The sequence below is a fragment of the Homarus americanus genome, unplaced genomic scaffold (genome assembly GCF_018991925.1).
Source record: "Homarus americanus isolate GMGI-L3 unplaced genomic scaffold, GMGI_Hamer_2.0 scaffold25013, whole genome shotgun sequence".
Lineage (NCBI taxonomy): Eukaryota > Metazoa > Arthropoda > Malacostraca > Decapoda > Nephropidae > Homarus > Homarus americanus.
In genome coordinates this window covers 10,303,512-10,324,560 of record NW_024722158.1, presented here as the reverse complement: position 1 = coordinate 10,324,560, position 21,049 = coordinate 10,303,512, and the positions used below count along the sequence as shown (strand labels likewise).

Below are 21,049 nucleotides of genomic sequence, written 5' to 3'. Positions count from 1 at the left end.
AAACCACAGTGACTGAGTTAGTACTAAATACTGTATAGTATAAACCGACCTTTTTATGCTCAAACATTTTCTTTACGATCAAACGAATTTATTACACTATTTGGCATGATTAGGAGTTGCATTAAATACGTATCATAATTATATAAACCACAAGAACAAATACGAAAGGCACATATTAACATAAGGGCCATATAACGACTCACAGCCGTGCTTCAATTGACGGAAACATCTACAACTACACAACCATACCAAGTTTCAGTAGATTATGTTGCAAACGATGCGTAGAGTGAGGGGCGATATGATAGAGGTGTATAAATGGAAGTCATGGCTGAACAAAGGGGGCATTACAAAGGTACTCAAACTATCCAACCAGGAGCGTACTGCTAACAATGGTTTTAAATATGACAAATTTAGATTTAGGCGCGAAATAGGTAAACATTGGTTTGAAAACAGTAGTGGATGAATGGAATAAGTTACCAAACATCATCATTAACTCGAATACGTTGGATAGCTTCAAACATAGGTTGGATGGATATATGAGCAATAGGGGTTGGGTGTAAATGGGACTGCCCAGTATGGACCAATAGGCCCGCTGCAGTTTCCTCCATTCTTATGTTCTTAAGTTGCATACGGTGCGAGCCAAGAAAAAAAAGCGCAGTCATTACAGTACAGAAAAGCTTATGCCCGTCCCGAACCAAATTTAATTACCGATACACATGCAAATTTAAATTCTCTATCTTAATAACCGTGACTGTGCATGGCAAATAAACAGAAAAATAAAGTGCTTTTAATGAGGGGATTTGGCCTTTGGGGTGCGGGACCTGGGGCTAAATCCGTAAAATTCCACCTTAAGAAAACTTCCGCGAGCTATGCAGTGTGTGATAAAGGTGTATACATTAAGTATTCCTATTAGATAAAGATGCAAGATTACCATTAACATTCAAATGAATATGTCTGGTGAATGTGTCTGGCTGTGCCCCAGGTGCCTTCGGCGTTCATGTTGGGATTTTTGTACGATAACTTTTAATTTTGTTTCCGTTTTTCATCATTTTCAAGATTATTTTTTTTTAAAGTTCTTAGGCAATATTATGACTGTTTTCATTTACAGGTCGAAGGGAATGAAATGAAAGTAGTAACTAGTTAGAACTGAACCCCTTATGGGTCATAACAGAAATGTTATGGGAAGCTGGTGTTGGCACAAAGTATGAATAATTTAATGTCTGTGGCAAATTATCTTCAAACATGACAACAAACTTTTTTGGATTAATTTGATCCTGTTAATTATGAAAATGATTGTTGCTAAGCTGACCTTCAACCAGAACCTCAAAATTTAAGATGGTTGCAAAGGTTATGAAATCATTTTACATGCAATATCTATATAGGAAGTGGGGTTTTCTGTGACATACAAAAAAATATATATATATATATTGATACACAGAGCATACAAAATTACTTCCATGGAATTAAAAATAATGAAAATTTATACATGAACCACATGATTTAAGAAAACACTGGGAAATTACAAAGTGGATGAGCACTTCTTTATAACTTTTGTAAAAAATGAAAATAAATTAACTGTGAACTGCATATTGATATTGTATTTTTTTTTTAAATATGTGCCCAATTTCTTTACTAACTTTTCGAAAATAGCTTAGTACAGGCTACTTGAAAACGTTTTCTTTGTCAACATCTTCCTGGAATATTGGTTCTTGCTTTCCTGTGAAACATCCAGGTGGAATATTTTCAATTGTATTGGGTACTGACAGTTTTTAGGGCATAATTTTGTTCAAAATACCATCAGTGGATGTTCCTCCTTGTTGGAGTGCCACAATCTACAGTATGTAGGATAGAACGTATTCTAGCCATCGAGTGCATCGTTTAGTATACCAATATTGCCAACAGTCACACGGACGAATTTTTTACTGATTTCACCAGTTTTTCAAGATCCGCTGGTAGTAGATTTAGAGGAGCAACTGCACCACAATAGTGATCTACAGTGTTGATTTCGGAGTGGTACCAGTTAGTGCAGTATCAATACTCATGAGCTGACGATAACTTGTGCAATGATCAGCACTATTAAAAAACCCTAATAGTCTGCATGACTGTCATTTGGCGCAGTAATGAAGCTAAGCCAATATGCTTGGGGTTCAATTCTTTTCACCGCGTGCAATGCTGATCATTCTGTTGTTGTTGTTTTTAGGTTTGCACCACCGTATGCCTCAGTGTCATCATCTTCATTAGTTGCCTCTTAATCGTCTACACTGTAAAATAATGTAGGGTATAAAATGGTGTTTACTGCAAAATACCCCTTGATATGTAGAATGCCCTTTATCGGAAATGACGGGGTATATTGCTGTCAATAATACCCTTTAAGTTGCAATTGGTTCTGACACTATTGCCCACGGGTAATTTTTTCTTTGTCTCTATATATGTTCCATTCAGTCTCTTTTTAAACGCTTGGAATATAACATTCGAGTGTGTACCGAAACATTAATACCCATATTTTTTTTTCTTTAAATGAACTACATAGTATTTTATCAGAATAAAATTTTCTTTTATTTTGACAAGTGGCATAATGGCTCATAAAGTTGTCAATACCACTTTCATCCCACGACATACTGTTTCTCCTAATTTAATTTGTAAACTAGTGAGCTGAAAAAAAAATAATTTGGATAGAAAATTATATTTATTAATTACATGTGATACTTGAGTCATCTTGGCAGAATATAATCATGACAATGTGTGGTGAAGAGAAGATGGAAGTATAATGTTGGTAATTTAATAACTTAACATGTAACATCCCGTCTTACTAGTAGATCATGTTTAACCTAAGTAACTCTACTGTACACCTGTACAAGAGAAAGAGGAGGAGAAAATTAAGTAAGATTGGAAAGAATGAGACATAGGATAAGCGAAGATATTAAAAACACCTTCGGTTTCGAATATACCGAGCGAGCCAATCAGCGTTTAGTGACACCGAACCCGCCGTTCTAATTTTTGTCGTGATAGCAAGCCAAGACGACGCCTTTGTTTTCGGAACTATTTTTAAATAAAAAATTATTATTTTTACTTACAATGAGTTCGTCAGAGAGTGATAGGGTTGGTGAAGGGCGTGGGCGTGCGAAAAAGAGAAGTCATTGTCCGTTTTTGCAGGAATGGACTATTGCAAAGTCTAAATGTAATATTATGACTCTGCACCCAGCGGTCACTGGACGGTGGAAGAGGATAGGCCAAAGCAGCATACAAATGCTACTGTGAGACGGATCAGTGTCGAGTTATATTCATAGGACTTTTCTTCACCTTGATATAGCCTTTCGCAGACTAGGGGTCTTATATGTACTCATATACTCTTTTATTTGGTAGAGGTCTTGGCAAAGCTGGCATACCCTTTGCCATGCTAAGCGTTTTGAAGATATTTATATACCCTCTTGTAGAGTAAAGGTATGAGAAGGATACTAAACCCATTCTCTCTGCAAGGGTGTAGCTCACCAGAAATTTCTTGCTTCCCACCAAAGAGAACACCAAGATGTACAATTTCTTTAGGATAACTTTAGCAGTGCCTTCTACACTAAAATTTACACCAGTATGACCAGCAAAGTTCTCCACGAATCAATAATGCTGCTTGAACCATGTCTAGAACGTTGTCATCACTGGTTGAATGTGAAAAATAAGGCGATGCAATCAAACGATACTTAATAAGTGGAATTAGTAAAGTTTCATATTATTTTTTTTTCTTTAGTTAAGGGCTGGACGAACTGATAGCAATTACAAAGAGTTGATTCTAGCTTGCCTTTGAAGGTTGCTCGTCTGGTGGTGAAGAAAGCTGGATCTCAGAAAGGGGAAAGACCTGAACAAAATGAAATTAAAAATGCTTTAGGACTGTGCGGCTTGAGTACAGTATTACGAACGGTAATATTGATTCTAACACGAACAACAACAAGAGCGACGATAAAGATAACTAAAACAATGAAGACGACAGTGACAAAATGATGACGACAAAGACAAAAATGACAACGAGGACAACAACAAAAATAAAAACAACTACAGTGACAACAATTAACAAGGGCAACAATAACGCGATAAAAATTGTAATGTAATGCTTATGAAAGATGAAAATATTTGAAATAATAATATAAGTTCTTGACACACACCAATGAACGAAAGGTCGTACACTACAAAAAACGAATTTAATGCTTTGCGTTCTTGACATCTTTGTAGGAGTACCAAACAGCAAGAATGATATAATGCATTTGCTGCAATCAAGTCGCTCATCATTGGCAGACCGTGTACCTATAATTTGTAGTCAAACTTAGCAAGGTCCATTAGAGTCTGATTTCTAATATTTGTTAACACTTTGTGAAGTGTTTCTTTCCCGCACTCTTGACAGATAATACAGCGACCCCAAGGCATGCGCTCCTGTGTCGCTTTTAAACATATTCTCATCATCTAGGACATCTTGGTCTGTATCACGTCTCTCATGAAGGAAGCATAACAAGAATGATGATGCATAATTCGAGACCCAATACTCCGAAGCGACTCGTTGATCTCCTAAACTGCAGTAACGTTTGCTGTATCAGAAACTGTTTTCCTCTCTTCTGCTACAGTTTCTAAGGCTCGTAATCATTTTCCGCCAAGACTAGTTGGTTTATCTCACCACTGCTTTTTTCTTTTGACAAAATATGCAGAGACCGAAGTTTCTATTTGCTGATTCATTATAAAGTGCTGTCATTATTATCTCACCCAATCACCATTACTTGAAACAAGTTAATTAAGTCACTATGACAAAAATGTCCTAGGAAACGAAGAAAATTTGTAATAGAGATGAATGGAGCTTTTTTTGGTCAATCACAAAAAGTAATAATTGGTATTAAGAATATATCCCCATTACTAACAGAAGCTAAGGTATGGTTGTATCATTTATGGAGGCCACATTGTCCACTATATATTGAATTGTAAGCTTCCGGTTGAAAATTGAGCTTGGCAACAGTTATTTCATAGTTACCAAGGTCAAATTCGTCTTAAAAATCCAGTTACCCAATTTGAGCTTAACTTCCCGCTGACCTTTTCTAGACGACTTTTCGGCCTAGCGCGCCTAGAGTATATCATAGAACTAGAAATAGAAATTAACACAAATATGGACGCTTTCGTTTTCAAGGACTGTGGGTGTGGCAGAGGTTCATCAGATGAGGCAAGTCTCAACAGTATGTCTTATTAATGAGGCTATTTCATGCGGTAAACTCACCCATGCAAAACCTTCTCCGATCGTTGTAATCTTCCGGGCACTGACCCACCGTAACTCAAGACGTTGCAAGCACCATATTGTTTTTTCGTCTTAGGGAACAGCTTTTGGGGCATAGAATTGAGTGTGAATATTATAACACAATGGTCATAAGCGCCAGTAATAGTATAAAATCAAAACAAGAATAATCGAAATTAGCTGAAAGGTTAAGCTGGGTAAGGATATGCTACTAGAACTGAACAAAAAAGAGGGATAAATTGGTTCAGTTTATATGTTACGGTAGATTAGGAGCAACTAAATAGCTTCGATTGGATTAAGTAGTACAAGTAATATAAAATAATACCGTCATTACCTCAGAAACTTTTAGTACCATTGAACTCATTATTTTCATCACAAGTAAATCGGTGATACATACTGTATATCACGTGAACACAGTCTCCTTACATTAAGCCTAGCGAGGGTCGCCTTACACTAGACTAGAGTAAGGCTGCGTTCACACCAAATGAGTCGATTCACATCGAATTATGACTTGACATGATTCGCCATTCAAGCGCACTTTATTTTGTTTGTAATTTTACAGAAACCGTTCACACTAGGGGAGTCGAGTCGAGTCTCATGAATAAGGCCAGACCCATTTTTTCGTTAGTTATCTATAGTCAGTTGTGGTGGAGGGAAGCCTAGTCATACAGCTGGAGGGTATGATAAATCTTGTTCGGGAGTGTCCTGCTCTTTATGATCCAAGAAGCTGGTACTGAATTGAAATCTACGGGTTAGATTATGTATTGACATAATAGCCTAGAATATTATTAATGAATAATTGGCAAATAATTCACATAAGTTACTCACTAATCGTACTTTTATATACACAAAATCCACAAGAGGACATGTAATTTTGCGAGAGAATATGTGTCCATACTTCTTGACATCTGACAGGATACTGACAAACATGACTTTTCTTGACTCTCTCTGTGTGAACGGGAATGAGTCAACTCGAAGGACAGGTGCACGAGTGATCAAGTGAGGTTCAGTGAAGCAGCACATCACAGGGACCAATTAATGCGTGGAAATCGTTTGGGAGTTGCAGTTTGCAACCTTGAGGCGATTCTTCTTCATGTTCTATATTTCCGGGAGGCGCTACTTGTGTATAAACCACAAACCCAGTGGGCACCTTATGTTGTACAGTCATAGAAAATGTCATGTTATATCCACCTATCGTTATATTCCGAAAAAAACACGATGAAGAACCTTGGTACAGTTCCCTTCAGTAGCAGCGAAGTTTCGAGGTTCGAGTGTGAAGCCACCAAAATTATTCTCTTTGTTTATGAAATGAGGGCGCGCATGTTCTGCGTGTGCACTTTAACTTATTTTTTGGTGTGTGTGTGTGTGTGGGGGTATCAGGATCTATCGTAGACTTGATGTGTTTCACCAGTTACCGTTGATAGTTCCAAAGGCATAAGTTGATAAATATGTTATTTATCTGTACATTAAAATAAGATAAAGTAGGAAACACAGTAAAAAAATAATGTAAATAAAAAGTTTCCGCACTCTTGTCAGGCTCGACCGCTGTCACTCAACTGATACAGATGCCACGTCATTATTTATGTTAATTTTCTTTGCCCATCCTAATTATAGTGTTACCGCAGTCATCGTCGTCATCCCACCTCCTAGTCTTGCTCGCGACCACTTCACTAGTCGCGGCGAGGTGTTGCTGGTGTACTGTACGTGCAGTGTCTTTATGGTGAAAAATGTCACCAAATTAATGATACGGTAATAATTACGAGTCCTGCAAATAACGAATCCAGTGGGCTCCTTGTGTGTGAACCACGAACCCGGTGGGCTCCTTGTGTGTGTACCACGAACACGGTGGGCTCCTTGTGTGTGTATCACGAACCCGGTGGGCTCCTTGTGTGTGTACCATAAGCCCGGTGGGCTCCTTGTGTGTGTACCACAAACCAGCGACCGAACTTTAGGCGTATTACTAACAGTTTGTCTGGTGTTACAGGGATAGATGACGGCACACATGGGTAAAATCTTAGCTTAAAGTGCCGTCTTTCCTCCAGAATAAATTTCCTCTCGTTACCTTAGTGCCACAGGGCCTCGTGTTAGGTAATGAAGCTCTATAAGCTCCTCTTGCCGCGGTCCTGCCCTCGGGACTAGTCGTGAGCGTGTTTGCGTGGGCGTGTACGTGTTCCGTGTACATCATTTGTGAGAATGGAAATGAGACTTTACCCTATATGTGTGGTGTGTTCAGAAGCATAAGAACTGATAAATTGTTTCATAATTTAGAAAGTATTTCTAGGAACAAATTTGCAGAACGGGCTAAATGGTCCCACTGATGTAGTTTTACTTATCTTGTAAGTTATCCTCATTCATTTCATTAAGAGACTGAACACTCATTACGGAAAGTGAATAATAAATAGCTTCACTTAGTAAGAAACAAAACAGAAAGTATTTGCTCGTGGATCACCTTCATAAGTTTGATGTAATACATTGTTGTGCATTATCTGGGGCATATGAGCCTCTACATAGTAATCACACAAAGCTAAACCAAGTAGAATAATTACGATAAATTTTGATGCCATACAGCGACAGTTACATTACTAGTAGAGAACATTTCGTATTTATTTAAAAACAACAATATAGCAAGAAGGGGTATTTAGATGTTCACTTTACAGTGAATGTGACGGGATAGCATTAAAACCGAACCTATGCCACGTAAAATAGCGTAGTGGTAGCGTTGAAACATAACATAAGGGAAGCAAGCGGCAAGGCACCTGGAGAGAGAGGGATCTTACTAATGAGGTAAGCATTTCCCCCAGAGGCACACACCCTACCTCTTCTACAACACCCTCCCTCTTCTACCACACCCTACCTCTTCTACCACACCCTACCTCTTCTACCACACCCTACCTCTTCTACCACACCCTGCACCCCTTTACCACATCCTCTTTCCACCTCCACAACACCCTCCTCCATAACACATTACGCCGCACCACACATACCTACCTACACCACACTAACACACCTACGCCACACCAACACACCTACGCCACACCAACACACCTACGCCACACCAACACACCTACGCCACACCAACACACCTACGCCACACCAACACACCCACGCCACACCAACACACCCACGCACACCAACACACCCCACGCCACACCAACACACCTACACCAACACACCACGCACACCAACACACCTACACCACACCAACACACCCACACCACACCAACACACACACCACACTAACACACCTACACCACACCAACACACCCACACCACACCAACACACCCACACCACACCAACACCCCACACCACACACAACACACCCACACCACCAACACACCCACACCCACACCAACACACCCACACCACACCACACCTACTCCACACCAACACACCCACACCAACACACCCACTCCACACTAACACACCCACTCCACACCAACACACCCACACCACACCAAAACACTTACCCACACACACACACCACACTAACACCCCTACACCACACTAACACCCCTACACCACACCCACACCTACACCACACCAACACACCCACACCACACTAACACACCTACACCACACTAACACACCCATGCCACACTCACACCTGCACCACACCAACACACCCACACCACACCAACACACCTACACCACACTAACACACCCACACCACAGTAACACGCCCACACCCCACCAACACACCTACAACACACCCACACCACACCAACACACCTACACCACACCACACCTACACCGCGCTAACACACCTACACCACGCTAACACACCTACACCACGCCAACACACCCTCCACCACACCAACACACACCTACACCACACTAACACACCTACACCACACTAACACACCTACATCACACTAACACACCTACATCACACTAACACACCTACACCACACTAACACACCTAAACCACACTAACACACCTACAACACACCTACACCACACTAACACACCTACACCACACTAACACACCTACACCACACCAACACACTAACACACATACACTACACCACACTAACACACCTACACCACTGTCACGTGCCTGAGCGCTCGGGAACTCGCATAGCGTGAGGCATATGTTCACGCCTCTATTCCACACAAGCTATTAACTTGTTAATTGTACTTATTATATTATTATTGTTCTTAGTTACTTTGGTTAATTGTATATTTATGTATGTTATTAATATGCATCATTGTGTTACTCTGTTAAGTCAACTCAAGAGTAGTATTAATTTATTATATAAATTATCTAGCAAATGTCCTGGATCACGTGATATGAGACGCGCTCCACGGCGTGCCCCACGCTTCCCCAGTAGCGAAAAACCGTGGCATATGGTAGACGTGTCCATTCGTTCTCTAGCCTTGACCCTTGTCTAGTGCCTTGTCCAGTCTTCTGCAATGCCTTAGGGGTATCAGGTATTAGTGACACGTTTAGTTAGGCCTAGGAAGGGATCCTGGTGGTAAGGAATCTCCTGTTTGGTAGGAAATAACTATTTTGTAGGGATTGTTGTATATATATATTTTGTATGTCTATGGAATATAGTTATGTTAAGTAATATTCGTTTGGTCTAACTCCTTACGGTATATTTTCACCTTTCCGGCATCACTCTTATTTTAGTATATAATCACTTATTCCCTTAAATTCTTGTTTGCTAGTCAGTACTCCCTTTAGAACATGAATTGAATTAATTAATTATCTTCCCTTTTGTGATTCACTTATTTCAACTTGTTCATACTTATTCAAGTACATTTAGTTGAGTAGGTTTTTGTGGGGATAATTATTGCCGTGTTCCCTATTTGTTCCTATATTTGATAATAACTTGGGGTAGGTTTCACTCCCCAGGTATAAAGGATATTGGGATCACGACACCCCACTAACACACCTACACCCCACTAACACACCTACACCCCACTAACACACCTACACCCACTAACACACCTACACCCCACTAACACACCTACACCACACTAACACCTACACCACACCAACACACTAACACACATACACTACACTACGCTAACACACCTACACCACACCAACACACCTACACCCCACTAACACACCTATACCACACTAACACACTTACACCACACTAACACACTTACACCACACTAACACACTTACACCACACTAACACACCTACACTACACTAACACACTTACACCACTCTAACACGAGCCGTAAAGAAGTCTTATACCCCTTCAAGCTGCAACACCTGAAGCAGACCAACATCAGTCAGTGGTATGGTAAGTTTTATGAGCTCTGTGGACTAAACAATAAGACACCCCCTCCCTTCCTTAGCCACCTCACTAATGGGACGCAGCTGAGCTAACTAACAAACATTTCGTTCCCCCAGCATGACACTACCAGTCTCCTCTCCCACTGATCTAGTGAAATATTTTGAAGTAGCAAAAAGTGTGGACAAACTGAAGTTAAAGCGCTGTACCTCCCCCATTGACTTACCAAAGAAACTCTACAAGGAGTTCTTCCTAGAAATAGCTGAACCACCCTCCTCCATCATCAATGCTTCCCTCAGCCAAGCAAGATGCCCAACTGATTGAAAGACCTCATATGTGCCACCAGAGCCCAAATCAACCACAATGCTTGAGCTACGACCCATTGCCATCACCCTAATACCCAGCTTAATCTGCGAAAGTTTCATGTTTGACTGGGCTTATGCTGATATTGTAGGCTCCATAGATCCTCAGCAATTTGGCAAAATGAAAACTTCCTCCAACACTCATTGTCCTGTCAGCTTTCTCGACTACATATACCGCCATCTGAAAAACGAAAGACGCCAGTGACTGTCGCCTTCATTGACTTCACCAAGGCATTTGACCTAGTAGACCACAATTTAATCATCAACAAAGCTATTGACATCGGGTTTCGGGGAAGTTTTATATCAAATTATTTATTGAAAAGTGGTTAATGAAGAGATAACGCCTAACTGCTTGAATATGTGTGTCGGCATGTTGTAAGTGTGTGTGTGTGTGTTTGTGTGTGTGTGTGTGTGTGTGTGTGTGTGTGTGTGTGTGTGTGTGTGCAGTAAAATGCTTCTAGTGTGGCAACATTATGTTAGTGTTAAGTTGCAAGCACTGCTTGCTCCTCTCGCCGCTGGCTAGCCCTCGTGGCGAACAGGGAAGCAATCTTGCATAAGTCTTCCCGTGCCAGTACACATCCTCTTTACCATCAAGACTCTTTCTGTGCCTCCTCGTAGCAACACACGGTAACTGGGTGCGTCGTGGGCCCAGGCTAGACCAGCAGGGGATCTCGGAGTAGCAGAGTCACGATGTGCTATTGAAGCACTACAATGCAGAGACCCTAGAGACAACATTCATCTCATAACATCAGTTGTTGGTCTACTGCAAAGGTTAAGACGACAAGACCGGCAAGTTATCATTATCTGGGTGCCCAGTCATATCATAATCCCAGGAAATGAACGAGCTGATACTGCTGCCAAGGCTGCGTTAGGACAGCGAAACATTGAGATGAACATCCCGCCCAGTCAGGAGCAGATAAAGAAGACCACAATAACACGAACTGCCCAGTGGAAAATAGACAAACAGAAGTTTAACACCAGTATCACGATCGGCCAGGTGGTACTATCTGGTCACGAATTATGAGAGACCACCACTCATGAAGGATATAACAAGAAGAGAAGAAGTCAACTTCCACCGACTGAGACTAAGATACATAAGCAAATGGGAAATCATCGTACAAGTACCAGCAGAGCAGCACATGTACAAGACCTGCTACAATGAAGCAGAAAACTTAATGCAGCCACTACCTCATAGAGTGCCCTGGAACACAATTAGCTAGGAGAAACATACATCCCCCTATCACAGCAGAAAAGGTTACCAAAAGGCTAACCACCAACCATTCTCAAGAAACTCTCCAGTTTCTAACCGAGCATCCACCCCCACGCTAGTGGTAGAGATGTACAGTTAACTAAAAAGATGCTGGTGTTTTATCCCAGCAGTGGGCGGACAAGCATTTTAGCTTAAAGTCCGCGTGGGTAATATTCCTGCAAATCCTTTAAAAAAAAAAAAAAATATATATATATATATATATATATATATATATATATATATATATATATATATATATATATATATATATATATATATATATATATATATATATATATATATATATATATATATATATATATAATAATAATAATAATAATAATAAATAAATAAATAAATAAATAAATAAATAAATAAATAAATAAATAAATAAATAAATAAATAAATAAATAAATAAATAAATAAATAAATAAATAAATAAATAAATAAATAAATAAATAAATAAATAAATAAATAAATAAATAAATAAATAAATATATATATATATATATATATATATATATATATATATATATATATATATATATATATATATATATATATATATATATATATATATATATATAAGGGCTCTAGTGGGACGGCGCATAGGCTCACTGACATTTGGACACGTCCTGGTGACTACCAACCATTGCCCCGCTGCCTTGCACATTAATCTTGCTAGGAATAAGGTTGTGGGAGTAATCCCTGAACGAAAAATCCGCGGTGGAGCCCCGCATCAGGCAGACATGCTTACAGAGCTCCAACAAGACCCCAACGGCAGCATAGGCGGAAAAGGTGACAACCATGGGAACCCAACAACTTCACCGGTGGACAAAGGCAATGCCTAATGGACAGGCTACTAAAGCGAAACCCAACAAACTGGACTATCGGCAGTCCCTCTCCCCAGTCGTTGCAACACTTGCACCACTGGACCAAGAAAAGGGAGAGCCAAGATGTGTGGTTGCAGCTTGCGGTTCTGCCTCACCACATAAATCAACTCACGCGCAGCCATCATCCAGCTCATCATACCTCTCATCATCATCAAAACTCCTATACCCCCAAAAGTCCTACGGCGACGGACTAGTGGCGACGGGGACAGGCAGAGATGACTGTTGGGCGCCACACATAAGATCTAGGCAGCAGTGCAATCCGGCCCTGTCTGCGCAACTGAGCAGCCCTTTCTAAGAAGCACTCTGCTAACCCCCACATGGGGAGGGGGCTACAAAAGGTACCCTAAACAGAGCCTGCCAAAACGCCAACCTGACTTGGCAACTGCACCCAGTTAGGTCACTCTCATGCGGTCAAAAACACAATCAAAATCACAGATTCAAACAAAAACCTCTTATGGTCGCTGCATGGAATGTCAAGACCCTTCTGGATACTGGCACAAATGAGCGTCCTCAAAAAAGAATCGCCCTTCAGGTAAAAGAGCTGGCTAGGTATAACATCGACATAGCAGCCATTAGTGAGTCCTGGCTCCCATGCGAGAGTCAACTCACAGAACGAGGGTCTGACTATACTTTCTTCTGGAAAGGTTAAGCCTGCTGCGAAGATAAACCGCATTTATGGAGTTGGCTTTGCCGTCCGCCAATGCATCCTACACAGGCTAATTGAAATGCGTATTGGGATCAACGAGCGCCTCATGACGCTCCGAGTCCCACTGAATCACTCACGTCATGCCCTTTTCATCAGTGCATACGCCCAACACTGGATGCAGAGGATGACATCAAGGAGGCTTTTACGCCGACCTTGACAGAATGCTAATTTCTATCCCAGGAGAATATAAGGTTGTGCTCCTTGGTGATTTCAAAGCCAGAGTTGGCAGAAATGCTGACATTTGGCAGAGAACCCTAGGAAGAAATGGACTAGGCAAGTGTATCCCCAACGGCTTACTCCTCCTCAGCAAGTGTGCTGCACACAATCTCACTATCACCAATACCTTGTTTAGGCAAGCCTACACGTTCAAGGGTTTGTGGCAACACCCACAATCCAAAAACTGGCTTCTCATTGACTACATCATTGTCAGAGAAAGAGATCGCCGAGATGTTCTCATCACGTGTGCCATGCGTGTCTCGGACCACTGCGACATTGATCATCGGCTCGTCAGAGCCAAGCTCTCACTTTACATCGCCCCAAAACGACGAAGGCAGCAATCCTCCAATAGAGGCTTTAACACTAAACATCTGGAGGATCCAGCGGTAGCACATGCTTTCAGAGAGCAGCTAAAACATGGGCTGATAAACAACCCGACAACAAACATCCCAATTTCAAGTGCCTAATGGGATATTCTCGACAGTGTCATGACAAAAACCTGTAGAGAGACCCTTGGCCAGATCACAAAAATACACCAAGACTGGTTTGATGAAAATGACCCGGCAATCAATGTACTCGTCGATGATAAACCCGCTGCTTTAACTGACTGGCAGAACAACCATCAGGCAGTCCAGAGGGAACTTCGCAGCCTAGAGAACGACTGGTTTAAAAATAAAGCATGTGAAACACAACAATTTGCAGATCAGCACAAGATGCTCGAGCGAATGTTTCAATTCCACTGAAACATTTTATGGGCCAATCGCTCGTGCCACATCTCCCTCCGCTCACCTGACGGTAACTGCATAATTAAAGACGATAAAGGCGTTCTTCAGCGCTGGAAAGAGCACTACCATTCACTACTCAACCGAAACACTTATGTGGATATCCTGACTACACCGGAGGTCCCTCAGCATCCAGAGCTGATCCCACCTCAGCTATCCTCCATCCCTGGATGTGGTAGCTACTGCCATCAAACAGAAAAAAATTAACAAAGCCGATGTGTATAAAGCAGGAGGACCTGTTACTTACCAGCCCTCTCCACTCTCCTGGAGAATATATGGGAAAAGGAGGAAATCCCCCAAGCTCTTAAAGATGCCTCCCTCATCAATATTTATAAGAACAAAGGACACCAGTCAGAACCGTGGCAACTACCGCGGGATCTCGCTGCTGTCCGTAGCTGGCAAGATTATCGCCCGAGTGCTCCTAAACAGACTTCTTCCTGGGGCGGAAAACTTCCTCCCAGAATCTCAATGTGGCCTTAGACCATAACGTGGCACCACTGACATGATCTTTGCTGTCTGCCAGATGCAGGAAAAGTGCAGAGAACAGTTAAGTAACCTACACATGACCTTCATCGACCTAACCAACGCCTCCGAGTCGGTCAACAGGGAAGTCCTCTGGCTGACCTTCAGCCGTTTTAGCTGGCCACCAAAATTCATCGCCATTGTGAGGCAATTCCACGATGGCATGAACGACAGTGTCCTGACCAGTGGCACTCAGCCTCAGTTCTTCCCCATCCAAACGGGGGTTAAAAAAGGGTGTGTACTGGTACCAACTCTCTTTTCCATTTTCTTGGCTGCCTTCCTTACTCGTGCCAGCTGCAATCTAGCCGGAGGGTTGAAATCGAGTGCCAGATGAAAGGTCTTTTCAAAATAAGATGACTCCAGGCAGGAACAAAGGTGTCTGCAGCTTCCATTATTGAGCTTCAGTATGCAGACGACCTCACGCTTTGTCGCTCACACTGAACGCGACCTACAAGAGATCCAGAACACCTATGCAGATGCACACTTCACTCTTGAGGTGAATGTGCGTAACACTCAGATTCTCTTTTAGCCTGCCCCTGATTCAGTCACACCTCTACTATTCATCCAGCCAGCTTAATGGTACTACCCTCTCTAATAATACCCACTTTCGGTATCTCGACCCGTCCACCACTGCGGACATCGAATAAGAGATTCAGCATCGATCAGATGTGCATCTCAAGCCTTTGGCAGACTCCGAAACCGTGTATTCAGCTGTAGGAAGCTGAACTCATTTACAAAGTTACACGTATATTGAGCAGTGGTCCTCCTCGCCCTGCTATATGGCAACGAGACATGGGTCACATACCGGTGGCACATCAAAGCACTTGAAAACTTTCACCAACATAATCTACGTTCCATCCTCCCAGTTCGCTGGGAAGACAAGAGAACAAATGCCAATATTCTTGAACAAATGTCAATATTCTTGCTGATACCAACTGTAGAAGCATCGAGGGTACCATTATCTATGAACAACTACGCTGAACTGGCCATGTTACTCCCATGGACGAAGGTAGACTGCCAAAGCAGCTACTTTACAGTCACCTAACGACTAGTAATCATAACGGTGGTGGGCAACTGAAAAGGTATAAGCATAGTCTAAAGACAAACCTGAAAAAGTGTGAAATCGACCCCCTCACCTGGGAGATGATTACTCCACACCGTAGCGCTTGGAGGATCACTACACAAGAAGGTGTCAATACTTTCGAGTTAGCCCGACTGCATAACGAGGCAGACAAGCGCCAGCGCCGGAAAGATGCTGCCGCCGCCCCTCCCGCACTAGATGTAGCCCTCACATGTGCAACATCTGTGATCGATCCTGCCCGTCCCGTATCGGCCTCTTTCGCCACTTCAGAACTCACCAACCTAGGTGACATCCTTAATAACTAATATCATTGTGTCATAGCTGGATGATCGTCATACTCGATTCCGAGTGACAGCAAAGTAGTAATATTAGTAGTAGTAGTAGTGTGTGTGTGTGTGTGTGTGTGTGTGTGTGTGTGTGTGTGTGTGTGTGTGTGTGTGACACGTCACATGAATTATGGAAAAGCGTAATTTACTTACTGGTCTAGACGATTTTTTTTTCTTTGAGTAATTGTGTTTACTTTGGTCATTATGGAGCGAGACACAAATGTTACTCACAACGTAGCGAGCCATTAAACGAGACACAAGGGTTACTCACAACGTAGCGAGCCATTAAACGAAACACAAAGGTTACTCACAACGTAGCGAGCCATTAAACGAGACACAAGGGTTACTCACAACGTAGGAGCCATTAAACGAAACACAAAGGTTACTCACAACGTAGCGAGCCATTAAACGAGACACAAGGGTTACTCACAACGTAGGAGCCATTAAGCGATCCACATTCATTTATTCTGTTATTTGGAAGGGCTTTTGGGTGAGGCTGGTCCACAACATGAGCTGGAGAACCCCAGCCGTCACTCACCATTACTTGGGTGGGGCGACCAGAACATGGTATTAAGTACAAATATTCTTACAGTGAGAGAAAGCAGCCCGAGTTCTTTCCTCACGTTTATTTTACCGTTCGTGACTTCCAGCTGGTAAAATCCTGCTGGGGTGTAGTGTGCTCTGTGTTAAAGACTGCTCGTAAATATACTCTTGGCATGACATGGTGGCGATATACTGTACTGTATATACACTTTTGAATAAATATTTATCTTCTCCACGCTACCGTTGTGTATCTACAACATAAATAAATATTTACTGTTCGCTTTAAATGAACATCAGACACTTTTAGAATTGAGGAACAAATTACCTATGACTTTTTCCAGGAACACCTAAAAAAGACATTCTCGCGTCTGTGGTAGCCATAGATGGACCTCCACCTTTGAATAATAAAAGTTCTATTTGTCGTAAAGTTGTACTAATCTCAAGAACGAATAACTTGATATCATCTCTCTCTTATGGATTAATCTACTTTATAAAAAAAATATAAATACTACATCAGTAATAAGCTGAGCTGCGAGATTCTGATGTTACTTTTTAACACTAGGATAACCTGAATGACTAGTAAGTTGGTTTATGGTATATTGATAGATAGTTGGACAAGGTTTGGAGGGTTTTGTGATTGCTCCATCAAAGTTCAAGCAGCATATTATGACCGATCTGAATGTGGAAATTAAGGAAGATGTTCTTGACTTGACTCTTTACTTGGGATGTTGTTTTTGTGGATATATATCTTCAGTCTATATATAATAATAATTATAATAATAATAACAATAATAATTGGGAAAAATCATGATTGTCGAATTCTGTCTGTTTTAGATTATTTAGTTCAAGAAGGGATAGCGTGGTTGTCCGACACGGGCCGGTGTCATTTATTTCCTGATAAAAACAGAATTAGCGATGAGATCCAGTAGTACTTATGGGTCAATAAAGGCAGTGCGATAAGGTTAACGTGGTATTTATTGGGAAATGGGTTCCATAGACCTGACGAATCGTTAGGGACAGTGCAGGTGCAGCAAACTGTAATTTAAGACTTCGATACAAAAGGAGGCAGCGTAGTCGATAATGCACTCAACCATCTTCACTTTCCCAGCTGTAGAGTTAGGTATTAAGTTGGATGGACCCTCAGGATAGGGGAGGAGAGTTGTATCGACTCGGCCGCCGCACCCTATTTATTGCATTTATTACTAGATATAAAAATATTGTCAAGATTGTGCAACACTAAAATACAATCAAAGTATCAGATCTGGGGTCTGAATCATTCACGTCCGCCCTGAGCGCTGGTTAAACACAAAACAACTTTAAAATGCCCAGCGTCATGGTGTGAATATCTCGCACAGATGACTTGCCAGTTGCACAAAGCACTCGTCACGTGACTCAACCATTAGGTCACTCAGCCCAGGTATTTTGCAGGTGCTGCTGACCACTGCCAGGACCTGCTACTCACTTGTTATACGAGGTCAGGTGTGTACTGTACTGTACTGTACGTTCCTGAAATGGTTCTCGTGTTTGTTATTTTATATAAACCTAACATGGGTGCTAGCGAACAACTGTTCGGATTGGTAGAAGCTAAGCTTATTTCAGTATTATAAGGTAATTGATTATTTATGACTACAAACATGATATTATCCACTATAAAGTCTAGTCTCCACCAATTAAATATAAATTGCAAAAATGTTTTATATAAGGACGCCTCTCGCTGCCGTACACCAGTTTCGATGGCTAGCTTACAAATAATGTATTATCTTGTTACGAATATGAATAGTTTATGTATTTAGTTAGCATTAAAAGAAATTTGTAATATTATTTCACACTGAATAAAATGATAGTTAACTGTTCTCTAGCTCATATTCCCGCGTCTTTCTGGTTAACTAATCAACCAATCACACGCCGTCGCTTCACCAATCCATCACTGTTGAGTATGTAAATGACAACACGAGAACCAATTCTGTTCGTTTACAGCAGACCATTTCAGCTGATCGTCACCAGCGGGAGTCAGTAAGCGGATCATTGAATACTTGAGAAATGAGGCAACATTATATTTTCCCACAAGATATATCTGAAACATTAGATCATGATCGTGTACCTGTGTCTGGATTGCCTGATGGCAACAGTGAATTAAGAACCACCTTTTTTTTTTACATCCATAATACAAGCACTTCCTCACATAACATTAAATATTAGAAACTGGTTCTTTACATTACAATATTAGCTGTTTAAAAGTTTCACGAACACAGTAACTTCACACAAAACGTAATCATGCTACTTACTAAAAATTTTCACAAGATCTTACTATTATATTGTTAATATATTCTTAAAACAAAAACCTGATTAGATGTAACTACTGTACAGTACTCTCAGGTTTTGATTCTTACAACTGGTGAATGGATTTATGAGTTATTAGTTTAATATCAATCTCTTTTGGCGTTCACTCCTATGAAGAAGACTTCTTGACTTAATGTTCCCTCTTGTTTTTATGTAGGTAAGGAAGGTGATGCTGAGGAGGGGAAGACCCTCTTCCTAGATCTATCAACATCACTTGTCTGTTGATAGTATTTTATTGATGATTGTTGTGGTAATTGTTCCATACTGCTGGTGGAGAGGAATAAAAAAAAAAGAACTTGAAAGGTGTGGAGTTTGTTGTTAAGACAGACTTGTGGCGTTGGGATAAGGTATTTATGAATGTTCGCCGAACTCGCTAATAAAGAGTCATTTCATTTTAAATTTGTAAGTTTCTTGGAAAGGCAAAAGTTCGCTGTAAAGTTTTTGACGATATGACACAGCAGCTGTGTACTTAATGTCCTTGGAAAATGTGTCTCCTTATTACAATCATCAGCGAGTATCCTTCTTCTCTGTGTCCCCTCACTTGTCAGAGAACTCCGTATTCATCACTACCTTGCCACACAGTTCCGTGTTCAATACTATCCTGGCCAACATATTAGGCGACCGTGTGGTAGACCTCACTAGAACAATTTAAACAATTGTACCAATCGTGGCGTCCGTGAATGTCGTGGTCGTTGCGGACACTACTAGCTAAATGCCTCATTTGATTGGTGGAGTTAGTTACTCTCGAGACACAAGACTAATTCTAACAGAAACTTTCTCAGTGAATTTGGCTCTTCCAATACATCGTAAAAACATACTAAATGTGTTGAAAATCGAAGGATAAGAACTTTGGTTCTTCAAAGGAAGGGCATCTTCGAATTAGCATTTAAATCAGGAAAAAGGAGTGAAGTATTGTTACATGAACGGCCGTGTGGATACAGCCGTCGCCTCCAGCAGTAACCATCTCGACTGATGAATACACGACCAAACGAGTGTGGAGCGTCTTGCCTGACGCCCAAAGCACCCATCCACCCGACAGCGTCTGTTCGTGACTCTCCTGGACGTCAGTGCCATAGCTGGATGACATGTAGATTGTAGAGGATACCTTATACATTCTCAAAAAGTATCTCTCCTTTCTTAGGCCAACGTACTTCCTAGTGTGCGTCCAGCCCTTCAACAACCACTAATTTAGAGATTACTGTAAGCAATTAAAATCCATGTTCGCAAAAGCCCTCAACATTTCCCTTATAGAAGACTCTCAATGGGATTAAGCAACTCTTCGAGTCTGCTTGGGTGGAATGCCTCCTAAATTGATTTACCGAAGTTTCTCTCCTCCTACATGGCCTCCTATAAACTGACAAGACAGATCAATCCAGAACACATTAAAACGGATGCAGGAGTTTAATGACCAAAGTTTTAGGGAAGCAGTCACCCAGTGTGGGACCATCACAAACCTAAGCAGCCATACCAACGCCCCCAGAGGATAATGGCAAACTACCCGACTGGGAAAAGAGCATC

The 21,049-nt window shown here is 41.3% G+C and overlaps 1 protein-coding gene across 1 annotated transcript in view; it reads right to left on the bottom strand.

The window, feature by feature from the left end:
- Positions 1-20,618, bottom strand: part of LOC121862049 (histidine-rich glycoprotein-like) — a 39,308-nt gene extending 18,690 nt beyond the window's left edge. Inside the window, exon 1 of the mRNA XM_042359981.1 lies at positions 20,451-20,618. Coding sequence (XP_042215915.1) covers positions 20,451-20,618 — 168 coding nt within the window. The remainder of the gene's footprint in view (positions 1-20,450) is intronic.
- Between the last annotated feature and the right edge of the window lie 431 nt (positions 20,619-21,049).